The 13,109-nt window shown below is 57.1% G+C and overlaps 1 protein-coding gene across 1 annotated transcript in view; it reads left to right on the top strand.

Moving 5' to 3' along the window:
* Nucleotides 1-8,775: 8,775 nt before the first annotated feature.
* The window catches only part of EPHA8 (EPH receptor A8), a 41,378-nt gene continuing 37,044 nt past the window's right edge, over nt 8,776-13,109 (top strand). The window contains exon 1 of the mRNA XM_024231003.2: nt 8,776-9,011. Within this exon, the coding sequence (XP_024086771.2) occupies nt 8,918-9,011 (94 nt within the window). The 5' untranslated portion in view covers nt 8,776-8,917. The remainder of the gene's footprint in view (nt 9,012-13,109) is intronic.

Genomic DNA, 13,109 nt, shown 5'->3' with positions numbered 1-13,109 from the left:
CCAGCTTTGACCCGTGGACTTGGCAGAACCTCCCTGCTCCACCCACTGAGATTTTGGCCTCTCCTCGGGGCCATGAGCTCCTTGACCTTCCCCATAGAAGTCTGAGGGGCCAGAGAAGGGTCAGCCAACCCACCTGGTAACCCCCAAATCAATAACCCAGCACCCACGTGGCGCCTGCTCCGTCCTCACTGCCTACTTGGCCCCTCGCCCAGGCCTTCTGCACGCTTAGAGTCCTCCCCCTGCCGCCTGGCCCCAGCTGTCTCATGACTGTGTGCTTGGGCTTTGGGACCAAACAGATCTGAGTGTGAATCCTGACTCTGCCACTTAATAGCTGTGGCATCTTGGACACGTCACGTTCCCCCTTCCTGCCTGATCCCCATTTACATAGAGACAATGTTGATAATAATAGAACTCGCTTCAAAGGATTGTTATTAAGATTAATAAGAATAGTGACTATTCTGTCATTTTATCCTAGATGCAGAGAGCCCTTGGAGGCCCTCCCCCATGCGGAGCAGCACCCCAGAGAGGTAATGTGATTTGCCTAAAGTCACACAGGCAGGCAGTGGCAAAGACAATCCAGCCTCAGTTCCAGGGCTGGGCCAGGCCTCAAGGAGGAGCCAGGGCCTCCCTTGTGGAGGGCAGCCTGCCAGCCGGGCACTGACGAGCTGGTGTCCAGCGAGAGCAGAAGGGGCCCCTGCTCCCCAGGAGGGTGGTGAGAATCAAGGAGCCAGCTGAGGAATCCAGGTAGGATTCCAGCCCCAGCCAAGAGTGCCGCTGAGACAGACGAGGCTCTGGGACAGAGCTGACTTAGGCCAGGGGGTGGGGCAGGGGGCGGGTGGCTTCCCTGAGGACCGGCTGCCTGAGCCAAGCTGAAGGAGGAGTGAGGGGTGGTGGGGAGGAGAGGCTGAAGGAGGGAGCAGCAGAGACAAAGGCCGTGTGCAAGGAGGGGCACAGTGCCTTCCAGAAAGCTTGGGGAGCGGGAGGCGGGGACTGGAGAAGTGGTAGGGGCCAGACCCCGCCCCTCTCTCCCTGCACTTGCAGGTGTGATAAAGATTTGGGTCTTTATCCAGAGAGAGCAATGGAAAGCTCTGGAAAAGCTCCAATCAGGTCAGAGGAGGGGAGGGCAGGGGCAGGGCTGACCATGACCTTGTGCACTGAATGGCTTCCTGGCTGCAATGTGGCGAGCGGCTGGAAGGGGCCAGAGGGTGTGCACAGAGGCCAGGGATGCAGCCACCAGGGATGCGGCCACTGTAGCTGTCCCCGTGAGAGGTGAGGGAGGCTTAGAGCAGGCTGATGTCGGTGGAGATGGAGATCAGGCTGGAAGCATGGACACACTCCAGACATGTCCTGGTGGTATCAGCAACAGGACTTGGGCTGTCATGGCCACGTGGCTGGTGGAGAAGGAGGCACAGGGACAAGGTGCAGTTTCCTGACTTGTGCAACTGGGCGGCCCATGGTGCTGGGAGAGGCCCAGGGCGTCATCTGGGGCAGGGGCAGGTGGTGTTTGAAGGGCTGTGGAGGTGACAATGGGCTGTGCAGGGACTGTGATGGAGGTGATCTTGGGCTGTGCTGGGACTGTGATGGAGGTGATCTTGGGCTGTGCAGGGACTGTGATGGAGGTGATCTTGGGCTGTGCTGGGACTGTGATGGAGGTGATCTTGGGCTGTGCTGGGACTGTGATGGAGGTGATCTTGGGCTGTGCAGGGACTGTGATGGAGGTGATCTTGGGCTGTGCAGGGACTGTGATGGAGGTGATCTTGGGCTGTGCTGGGACTGTGATGGAGGTGATCTTGGGCTGTGCTGGGACTGTGATGGAGGTGATCTTGGGCTGTGCAGGGACTGTGATGGAGGTGATCTTGGGCTGTGCAGGGACTGTGATGGAGGTGATCTTGGGCTGTGCAGGGACTGTGATGGAGGTGATCTTGGGCTGTGCAGGGACTGTGATGGAGGTGATCGTGGGCTGTGCAGGGACTGTGATGGAGGTGATCCTGGGCTGTGCTGGGACTGTGATGGAGGTGATCCTGGGCTGTGCTGGGACTGTGATGGAGGTGATCCTGGGCTGTGCAGGGACTGTGATGGAGGTGATCCTGGGCTGTGCAGGGACTGTGATGGAGGTGATCTTGGGCTGTGCAGGGACTGTGATGGAGGTGATCTTGGGCTGTGCTGGGACTGTGATGGAGGTGATCTTGGGCTGTGCAGGGACTGTGATGGAGGTGACAATGGGCTGTGCAGGGACTGTGATGGAGGTGATCTTGGGCTGTGCTGGGACTGTGATGGAGGTGATCTTGGGCTGTGCTGGGACTGTGATGGAGGTGATCTTGGGCTGTGCTGGGACTGTGATGGAGGTGATCTTGGGCTGTGCTGGGACTGTGATGGAGGTGATCTTGGGCTGTGCAGGGACTGTGATGGAGGTGATCTTGGGCTGTGCTGGGACTGTGATGGAGGTGATCTTGGGCTGTGCAGGGACTGTGATGGAGGTGATCTTGGGCTGTGCAGGGACTGTGATGGAGGTGATCTTGGGCTGTGCTGGGACTGGGAGATGAGTGGAGTGGAGGGGAGACCGGGAGAGAAGGAAATGGGGAGGCCGTGAGAACAGCAGTTTGCTGAAAGGGGAGGAAAGAGGGAGAAGGCAGGGGAGTGAGGGAGGCTTTCGTTCTGGTTTGTTAGGACAGGACAGACTTGAATGTGAAGGATGGAGCAGCCTAGACCTCTGAGGCCCCTCCCCATCCAGTCGTCTTTCCACTCCAACTCTGCTGCTTGCTTAGTGGTTCCAAACTGTGGATGTGATTGATTATGTGTAAACAGCAGGAAGCAATTAGTCTGTGCATGCCTGGCCATTAATAAGCCTCTTATGTATTTAGAACAACACCTCCCTTACCCTTCAACCCGAGAACAAATGTCTGGAGAACCGCCAGGAATAAGCAGAAGAGACCTCTGGGCAGCCACACCATCGGCCCTAACCTCACACTCTGCCCATAAGGCAGTTGCTCGCTTACAGCCCCTTGACTCTTATTCTACAAACAATTCTAACAAGCATTCCTTTTTATTTTCAAAGTCCACAAGAGATTAGAAGCCACAATGCAGGAGGCAGTTAGAAACTGTCAGAGGCAGGAGACCTGCAGCAGACAGAAAAGGCAGCTGATAGCCTGAGGGAGAAGGAAGAGACAGAAACTCATTCAAGCCTGGGCGCCAGGGCAAATAAGTCCACCCAGCCCCGTGGCCCTGAAGGCACGTCTGTCTCATACTCCAAAAGCAGGGGCTTGGACGAACTCATCTCTAGGTCTTTTTTCACATCAAGATTCAGTGATTCTTGGTTCATAGTGATGACTGTCAACCACTAAGAATAGGCTAAATCACATTCAGTACTTGACGCTTAAAAAGGACTTTTTTGGGCCGGGCGCGGTGGCTCACGCCTGTAATCCCAGCACTTTGGGAGGCCAAGGCAGGTGGATCACTTGAAGTCAGGAGTTCGAGACCAGCCTAGCCAAAATGGTGAAGCCCCGTCTCTACCAAAAATATAAAAAATTAGCTGGATATGGTGGCACACACCTGTAATCCCAACTACTTGGGAGGCTGAGGCAGGAGAATTGTTTAAACCCGGGAGGTGGAGGTTGCAGTGAGCCCAGATCGTGCCACTGCACTTCAGCCTGGGTGACAAGAGCAAAACTCTGTCTCAAAAAAAAATAGGACTTTTTTGGAGATAATATTTTAAATTGTACATTTTAAGTTTTGGTGCCTTACAGTTTCTGAAGCATTCCCTTATGTGGAAAGGGGTTTTGTAATTGCCTATTTAATTATCCTGTTAGACGGAAACGCTGTGAGAACGAGGCCTGTGTCTGTGTGGCTCGCGGTCCTCTTCCAGCACCTGGCACGGTGCTATAGGGGGTGCCCGGTGCACATTTGTTGAATGAGTGAATTTAGTAATAAATTAATATTACATACCAGGTGCCACTCAATCAACAAACGTATTCTTACATCTAATTTCACCTATTTCTTTCTTTCTTTTTTTTTTTTTTTGAGATGGAGTCTCACTGTTATCACCCAGGCTGGAGTGCAGTGGCACGATCTTGGCTCTCGGCAACCTCTGTCTCCTGGGTTCAAGTGATTCTCCTGCCTCAGCCTCCCAAGTAGCTGGGATTACAGATGCCCATTACCACGCCTGGCTAATTATTGTATTTTTAGTAGAGATAGGGTTTCACCACGTTGGCCAGGCTGGTCTTGAACTCCTGACCCCAGGTGATCCGCCTGCCTAGGCCTCCCAAAGTGTTGGGATTACAGGTGTGAGCCACCATGCCTGGCCTTCTTTTTACTTTTTAATGTGATGCTAAACACCTTTTAAATTACATATGTGGCACACACCACTGTCTTTCTATCAGACAGGACAGTCTTAGACCCTTCTGCTCTGACTCTAGAGGCAAAGTACAAAGTTTAAACACATTCCCCATGGTCTGCGTGAAACTCTCCCACGTAACATAAGCTACTTCCTCACTTGTTTCTGGCTGGGACACTTCAAGGGCAAGGTCAGATCTTATTACCAGGGAACCCCAGCAGCAGCCCGGTGGAGTGCCAGCGCCATGCTCCATTCCCCTTGCAACTCCGGAAAACAGCTGGAGAAGGAACCTTACAGGTGGAAAAACAGAGGCCCTAAGCAGGAAAGCAACATGGGCCTCGTGTTAGGAATACGGCTCTTCCAAGATCTCCGATGACTCCACCTTCCAGCCAGAGGAGAGGAAGAGATTCAGATGCAAGTGTCCGGAAAGCCCTGTCCCCTTTGAGACCCCTCACAGAGTGAACCAAGCCTGCTCTGGGATGTGGGGTGGGAGTTTTGAGACAGCTTGAGTGGGCAACAAGAGAGCCAGGCCGAGGGCAGGGTGGCTCAAGGATGGGTGAAGATTTAACCACTCACCACTGACCCCTCACACTCCTACACATCTGTCTTCTGCCAGAACATCTTTTCTACCTGGGCCTAAAATGGCACCCGGCCTAGTTCGCCCGCAGAGCGCAGAGCCGCTGGGCTTCAGTCCCCTCCTCTAGCATGTAACCGTGCCTTCCAATCTTAGATCTCGTTATAGGTTTCCAAGCACGTTTGCATCTGTGAACTCACTTATGCTTCACAGCAACCCTGTGAGTTGTTGGCATTATCCTCATTTTATAACTGGAGAAACTGAGGCTCAGAAAGGTGAAGTGAAGAGAGATACATCTGGGAGGGTCCGCACATAGGTGAGGCTTGCCTGATGTTCTTTGCAATTACTCTTCCCCCTCCCAGAAGGAAAAAATATGGATCAGGGAGGAGTTGAAAGTGGGGAAGGACTGAGTCAGAGGCTGCCCTGCTCTGCCAAGCCCAGCTCTACCCACCGCGGCCCCCAGCTTGCCTGTTTTGTAGAACAAGGTCCCGACGTGCTGATGGGAGAGGGAGAGCACTGTTCAGATTCACCTCTAGGGTTCAGGCCAAGCCCACTTGGCAGGTACAGCTAGCACACCTGAACAGCTATCCAACTGTCCTGTAACTCTAGCCATGCTCACCTGGCATACTTGGCCTGCGGAGTGTGGCCCTTTTAGACAGCTGCTCATTCAGTCATTCAGCAAACGTTCCTGCAGCATCTACAGTGCTCCAGGAGGACCCAGCGGGACCCAGTCAGGACCCTGCCATGGACTCTGCTCTCAAGCAGTTCAGGATCCAGTTGGGGAGAGGAGACAAAAGAAGCCACAAGCATCAGGGATTCCGCCCATGCATCTCACAGGGCTCCCTGTCCGTCAGTCCTCTCGAATTTCATTGCGCTTCTCTTTAAAATGGGTGAAATCTCTGCATTGCGGGGATTCAATGAGAAAAGGCATGCCGAGTCCAGCCTGGATGGTGTTCACAGTGCTGTGGCGGAGCTGGGGAAGATTTGCCTCAGCAGGGAGCCTGCCCCAGTCCCCTTCTGAGGCTCTCCCCACAGCCCTGTGCTGCTTGACCCTTCGGGGAGGATGGAAGGTCAAGTCAACAGATGCAAGGTCAACTGTCTTCCTATGGAACTGACATGTCCCCAAGAGCCCGGTGAGATCAGCTGCCCCTCTAGGAGTTTCTTCCTTCCCATTGGCAGATGGGCAAGTTGCCCCTTTGAAACCCAGAACAGCAAAGGGGAGGGGTGGGAGGGAGAGACCCCGGGGAGAGGGCACACCTGGGCTGGGGCATCCTGGGAGTTTCACAGGGGTCAGGGAGACAGCTGAAAGCATGCTGCTCTTAGCATTGCACAGAACATTGGCAAAATGAATTCCTTATTTTGCTAAAGAGCTTCGGAATGTAGAGCAGACTCCTGACTCAGAGCCATCCCTCATGCCCACCAAGTCCTTCAAGGACTCCCCAGGTCCCGAAAACTTGGCTTTCTTCAGTTTCCTCACCTACAAAATGGGCAAAACCCAGATTTGGTTGGCTTCACGTACATGTGGGGATGCAGATCCCCAACCCCCAGCAAAGCCTCTCTCCACCAACAAATCTTTCTGCAAGCCTGGGATGGAGTAGGGGATGTCCAGGAGTGCTTGTGACTGTGTTCTGCATACTGTCTGCATTTTTTTCTTTTTCTTTTCTTTTTTGAGATAGGGTCTTGCTCTGTCTCCCCGGCGGGAATACAATGGCACAATCACGGCTAATGGCTCGCTGCAGCCTCAGCCTCCCAAGCAATCCTTCTGCTTCAGCCTCCTGAGTAGCTGGGGCCACAGGTGTGCACCACCACGCCCAGCTAATTTTTAAAAAATTTTTTGGTGAGATGAGGTCTTGCCATGTTGCTCAGATTGGTCTCAAATTCCTAGGCTCAAGCAATCCTCCTGCCTCTGCCTCCCAAAGTGCTGGGATTACAGGCATGAGCCACCATGCCTCGCCTTGTCTACGTTTTTCTGCCTCTCAACTGCCCACTTCTCTGACACCCCAGGATTGAGTTCCCAGCCACGGATTCTTCCATCTGATGAGCCTTGAAGCACAGCCCGGAGGCCTGTGGGCTATGGCCACTCTACTCACAGGTCTGCCTACACTACGGTGTTATTAAAATGTTTACATTAGCTGCCAACCTTAAAAATCAAGAGGTATCACATATAAGTTCCAGATAGACAACTTTTTCTTGAAAATGCAGAAAACTGGGCATGCATCTCCACCAGCAATGTTGGCTGGATCTGGGTACACTCTCCTAGCAGGCTCTGTGAGGGTGCCTGCCTATCTCATGTAGGCATTTGAGTTTGCCACTCTGGGTCTAGTCCAATCTGCTTTGTACTCACCTGCCCTCTTACAGCATCTCTGAACAATTTCTAGCTACTATCTGCTTAAATGCCTCTGGTCACAGGAGGCTCACTACATTAGTGAGGCAGTCCACCTGAGCTGCGAGGAAGGGGCTCCTATGGAACTGTCTTCCCCCTTTCTGTAGGAAAAAAAAGACACAGAGGAAAGAAGCAGGTGTTGGAGCCAAGCAGCTGTGGATCTGAGTACCTCTCTAGCATTCAACCAGCTGTGTGATCTAAGGCAAATGATGGCCTTTCTGAGCTTCTGTTTCCTTAGGTGTGCCACCTCTGCAGGGCTGTGTGAGGCTTAAACTGGAGCGAGTTTATAAAGCCCCTAGAGCAGGGTCTGACTCAGGGCACATGTTCCCCAAATGGCCTTTCTCATCCTATGTAACTTCCAGCCATGGCTCCAACTCTCCCCACCCCACAGTGACCATGAGAGCTGGGAGCGAAGGAAGAGGGGACTGGACGATGGTCTGTGCCAGACGGCAGTGGGAAGCGATCAGGCACTTGCTCCCATGGGCATCCACCCTCTCAGGAGGCTGCAGGTCTCTTGCCTGCTTCCCGGACTGCTTGGCCCACCAGGTGTGTGAGGGACTTGAGGGTGGCAGAGCAGGCCCAGGATGCAGCCCTATATCCCTGTCCTCCCCTAACAGCCCAAAGCCATCCCTGGATGAGACCCCTAGTCCTGGGGGATGGAACTGGAGACAGGGAAGGTCAGGGGAGGGAAAAGCAGGGAATGATAGTACCCCCTCACTGGAGAGCAGCTGCCATGACCGGCCACCTGGCTGTGCGCCCGGCCGTCTGCCAGGAGTTCCACCTGGGCCCTTTCATGCCACCCTAGGATATCGATACTGGTATTCTTGTTTTACAGACATGAAGTTTTAGACTCAGAGAGGTTAAGAAACTTGCCTAAGGCCACACAGCAGGACACTTGTCTTCCTGGTCCCTGAGCCTGTCCTCCTGACCACTGCAATCTAAGACCTCCCTAAAATCTCGTGGTCCCTAAATGCCAAGTTGTTGGGGTGCGGAAAGGGAGAGAGTTTTGGTTTTGGTGTTTTTTTGGTTTTTCACCTAAAAGTGCCTCTGAGTTTGCCGCTGAGCCCATCTCTGAGCCTCTGCCCATGAACTAGTGTGTATCCATCGGAGTGTGTTACCACGCGAAGCAGTCGGCGTTGGGGTCATGCGTGCAGGAGCGAGCGTGCGGTGGACGTGCGGCCCGCGCGTGTGTCCACAGAGGGAATCCCTGGGTGGGTCTGGTCCTGGTGTCGCCGGGACGTCCCGATGGTGGCTTCGCGCACTGGGGCCCTGAGTCCACGTGCGCAGCGCGGGGCGCGCCCCCGAAGGTGCCCACCGGGGGAGTGTGGGCGTGCGCACGTGCGGCGGCGGTGGCCGCGGGCCGGGTGGCCGTGGTGCGGGCTCAGTGTCCCCCACCCCCCCCGCTTCGGTGCTGATTGGCTCGGCGCTGTGACGGGCCGGCCCCCGCCCGGGGCGGCGGCGGCGGCGGCGGCGGGTGCGGGTGCCCGCGTGTGCGCTGGAAGCCGCGTGTGCGCCGGGGTGTGCGCCCGGCCGGGTGTGCGGAGAGCTAAGGAGCGCGCTCCCTCCCGACGCGCGGGCCGCCGCGGCCGAGCCCGAGGGTGCGCGGCGCCCCCGCCCGCCCGGCCCGGCCATGGCCCCCGCCCGGGGCCGCCTGCCCCCCGCGCTCTGGGTCGTCACGGCCGCGGCGGCGGCGGCCACCTGCGTGTCCGCGGCGCGCGGCGAAGGTGAGCGGCGGCGGCGGGGCGGGGGCGGCCGAGGGGCGCGGGGCGCGGCGCGCGCTGCCTGCGGCACAACTTCCTTTGCATCGACCCTGAGCTCCAAGGCGGCCGGGATCCCTCGGCCCGGGGGGCGGGGTGGCACCGCGGAAGAGACCCGGGATTAAGGGACAGAGCGGTGGAGATGGGAACCCGCGAGCTTGAGGAAGACGGACAGGTACCGGGGACTGGGGGACAGTGGGAAAGGACAGGAGACAGGACTGAGGGATGTGCAGCTGGGGACAGAAAACTGAGGGTCGGACGCCGGGGACAAGGGGACAGGACTGGACAGAACACAAGAGAAGAGGTAAGGAGGAGAGGGTACAGTGAGGTAGGGCAAGGAACAGGGTTGGGGACAGAGGACGGGGGGTAGGCACTGGGGATGGGGGGACAGGAGAATGGAGGAGGTTCAGAGGGCAGAAGGAAAAGGGGGTGGGGACGGCATTGAGAGATAGGAGCCAGGCGCTGAGAAACGGGACCCCGGAGAGCAGGACTGGCTTTAAGGGGAGGCAGGAAGGAGGGGTGCGGAATGAGAGTCTGGGAGAGGGGTCAGGGCCCGAGGGCCACAGTCTGGCGACGGGCTGGGGATAAGAAGCGAGGGCAGGAGAGTTCCAGCTGGAGGAGAGGCAGCTTCGTGGGCAGCAGGAGCGGCTTGGGGAGGAGAGGGCTGGGGGATGGGGAGGCCACAGAGAGATTGGGGCAGGCAGGCCCCGGAGAGCAAAGTCTTGTCAGAGAAGGCTGGGATGGCAGGGTCACTCTGGGGCCCTGTGTGGGAGGAAGGATTGGGGTGGGGAGGTGCACTGAGTCGTTGGGACCAAAAAGGTCTGGGAAATGACTTCTGGTGGTGGGGGCACAAGAAGAGCTGAGAGGGAGCACCTAAGCCTCCCATCCACACACCCCTTAGCTCCCTGGAGACCCCAGCTCCAACCGGCTCAGGAGGTTTCCCTGGGTCCCACTCCCCACACCCCAACCCCTGCCCTGACCCTCCTCTGTTCCCACAGCTCTGCCCCAAGGAAGCCAGAGCGTCTCCGTGCAGGCTCCCGGGGCTGATGTTCAGGGACCAGAGCTGGGTCCTCACCCTGCCAGGATGAACTTCCAGGTGTGAGCGAACTCTGGAGCCGGTGCTGCTCTTCCACGCCCAGACAGACCACACATCTGCCCTTCACACACAGCTCACCGAGATCCCACCCTACACACAAGCACACACACAGGCTACTTGGGATTCACACTTGTGACCCAGGCCTGTAGAGACTCATGTGTAGTCAGTCTCCCCACCCCACATAACATCCACAGCCACACACACAGAAATGAAGTCAGTACACATGGGCACAAACACACATGTACATGCACGTACAGATGCATACACATGAAAATACGCAACTCTGTGTCTACATATATACATCACACCATATATGTAAGGAGCCCGTCGCTTGCATCCATGCCCACGGAAATGCATGTGCACCAACAAACACACACAGACACAGATAAAATCATAGTCTCCCATGAACCCAGGGCCCAGCATGGAGGAGGAGGAACCCAGGGCCCAGCATGCAGGAGGGGCACGGCAGGGTGGCCGAGAGGTGAGATGCCGGCAGAGCAGGGCTGGGTGGGTGTAACAAGGCACAGGTTCCGGGGGCACTGGGAGAGGTCTGGGGTTGGGGGGTGCTGGGGAGTAGGAAAGCGGGCAGGATTGGAATCTAAGAGGCCTTGGGGCCCTGGGAGCTGCGCCTGAGAAGATGGCTTTCCGAGGGTGGGTGGAGGGAAGGGGACAGTTCATTTGCCCTGCAGGCTCTGAGGAGCCCTCCATTGAGGCGCTGGGAGCCGGGTGGTGCACCCCCAACCCCCTGACTCAACTCTCTTCTCTGGGAAGGAGGCAGCACCCTCTGGAATCACAGGCTGGTAGCCCCAGAGCCCCTCGAAGAGGGGGCTTGGACCAGGCTCATGTGCTGAGGACAAACCATGGGTCTGGGGAGGGGACCTGTGCAGTGGGTGGGGGCCAGCAGCTGAGGAAGAGGCAGGGTCTAGAGAGAGAGGCAGGTGGGGAAGTCTGTGTCCAGGGTGAAGGGAGGCATAGCCCAAGGGCGAGAGTCCACGCCCTCTCCGATCAATGCAGCGGGGTACCCACAGCCAGGCACAGGTTACCCATGCGAGTCAGACAGCCATGGGGTGGAGACCCGGGACCTGAGTTCCATGTGGCGCATCTGGGAGTCCTCTCCAGCACTGTCCCTGGGCTGGTCTAGAACAACCAGAGCCAGCCGAGGAGACTGTTGGAACTCAGGGAGGGGGCTCTGCTCCCAGCTGGGTCTAGCAAAGGTGACAGGACCTTAGCCTGGCCAAATACCAGGCCACTCTCAGAGCCTTTGCTGGGGCGCCCGTGGGCCCAGGAAGGGCCCTGCACCTGCAGAGTCGCCCCCTGACCCCTGCCAGGCCCAGGCCGCTTGTTCCTCTCTGGTGTGGCTTATCCTCCACTTTGAAGTGATCTCCAAGGCATTCAGAATCCTGGCTGATGTCCCCTGGCCACCCTGAATTCTCCAGCCTCACCATCATGCGCTGCGTCCTCAGGGAATGTAAATCAATTTAAGTATTAGTCTCAGCGAAATGGAATGGGGGAAGGCGACGGTGCTGGAGAAAAAAAGAAATCGCATAATGCCTTCCACAGTCGAACAGGAACGGCTTAGGAGTTATCTGTGCTTCCCAGAGCAGGAGAGGGACCCGTTTGATCCCCCCAGAACAGCCCAGGCAGATAGGCCTAGGAGGGTTGCCTATGGACATCTTTCAGTTAAGGAAACTGAGGCAGAGGAGTTAAGTGCTTCGCTTCACTGAAGGGCCCTGGGAGACCATGGAGTCCAATCCCCGTGTTTTGTAAGTGGGGAGATGGGCCCACGGAGAAGAATTGGCTTCACAGTCCGGCAGCGCAAGAGGCAGGAGAGAGGCCAGCTGTGGTGACCAGAGGGTCTGAATTCCCAAGGGGACCCAGGCCCAGGCTGGGTGGGCCTAATGCTGGCGTTCTCCAGCGCTCATCAAACCTCCTATGGACTTGGGGCTTCCTTCAAGGGACACTCTGCGTTCTCACCCATTCAAGGGGACATGGATGGGGAAGGTGGAGATGGGGACAGGGGAAGAGGAGGGAGGGGAGGGACAGAGAAGGGTCTGGAATGAATTGGAACAAACAGCCCTGGAATCCTATAGCCCTTCCTGAGTCCGATAGAATTGACTTTTGACTTATCTTTGGATTATCTGATCCCCCTGACTGGTTGATCAAGAATCAGCTGCAGATAAGGTGGGGCTTCCTCCAGGAGGGCAGGGCCTGGAGAGCGGTGTCTGCAGGCCCTGAAGCCCACGCGCTCCAGGGGGAGAATCCTAAGCGGTGGACATCCACTTGGGTGGCTCCGGGATAGGGACAGGTCTGGGCTGCATCCAGGCCAGGTCACAGAAGGGGCCCAGTCACCCCGAGACCTGTGTCCGGGATGCGGGGTGGGGCGGGGGGACCCACACGTGTCCTTCTCTCACCATCTTCCCAAACTCGGCTTTGCTGGTCTGGGGGAAACTGCAGTGCGGCCCCCTCCCCCTCCCACCAGTCAGCAGGAGGAGAGAGCTTGCCTGACCCAGTTTTCTCTACATTGCCTGAGAGGGAGGGAGGGAGGGAGGCGGGAAGCCTTCTCTCTGCCTCTGCCCCTGGTGTGGGGCCGGCTTGGGGAGGGGGAGGTCCCTCTGCGGACATTCGCTGTGTCCCCTGATCCCAAGTGGCCCCTGGGGACCCAGGGAGGAATGCAGGGAGGAGCATGGAAACCCCTTCCCTAGTTCTGCCAGCCCCACTCCAGCCGGCCTCCTCCAGGCTCCCTGACGGTGGGGTGGGGAGGGTGAGAGGCAGGAGAAAATCAGCAAATAAGAGCATCCTCACTCCAGCATTTCCTGAGGACACTTGTCTCCGTCTTTGAGGGGCAGGCTTAGAGCTATGCAAATCTCAGGCAGAAGGACGACCAGCCTCCCCGCGGGAAAGTTCCAGGAGAGCTCCACCTTTAACCCCCGTCACCTGCCCAGGCCTGCTGATTGGGGTGGGTAAAAGCC

The sequence above is a fragment of the Pongo abelii genome, chromosome 1 (genome assembly GCF_028885655.2).
Source record: "Pongo abelii isolate AG06213 chromosome 1, NHGRI_mPonAbe1-v2.0_pri, whole genome shotgun sequence".
NCBI classification, from domain to species: domain Eukaryota; kingdom Metazoa; phylum Chordata; class Mammalia; order Primates; family Hominidae; genus Pongo; species Pongo abelii.
Note: the sequence above shows the minus strand (reverse complement) of the source record. Positions and strands in the feature narration are given on the sequence as shown.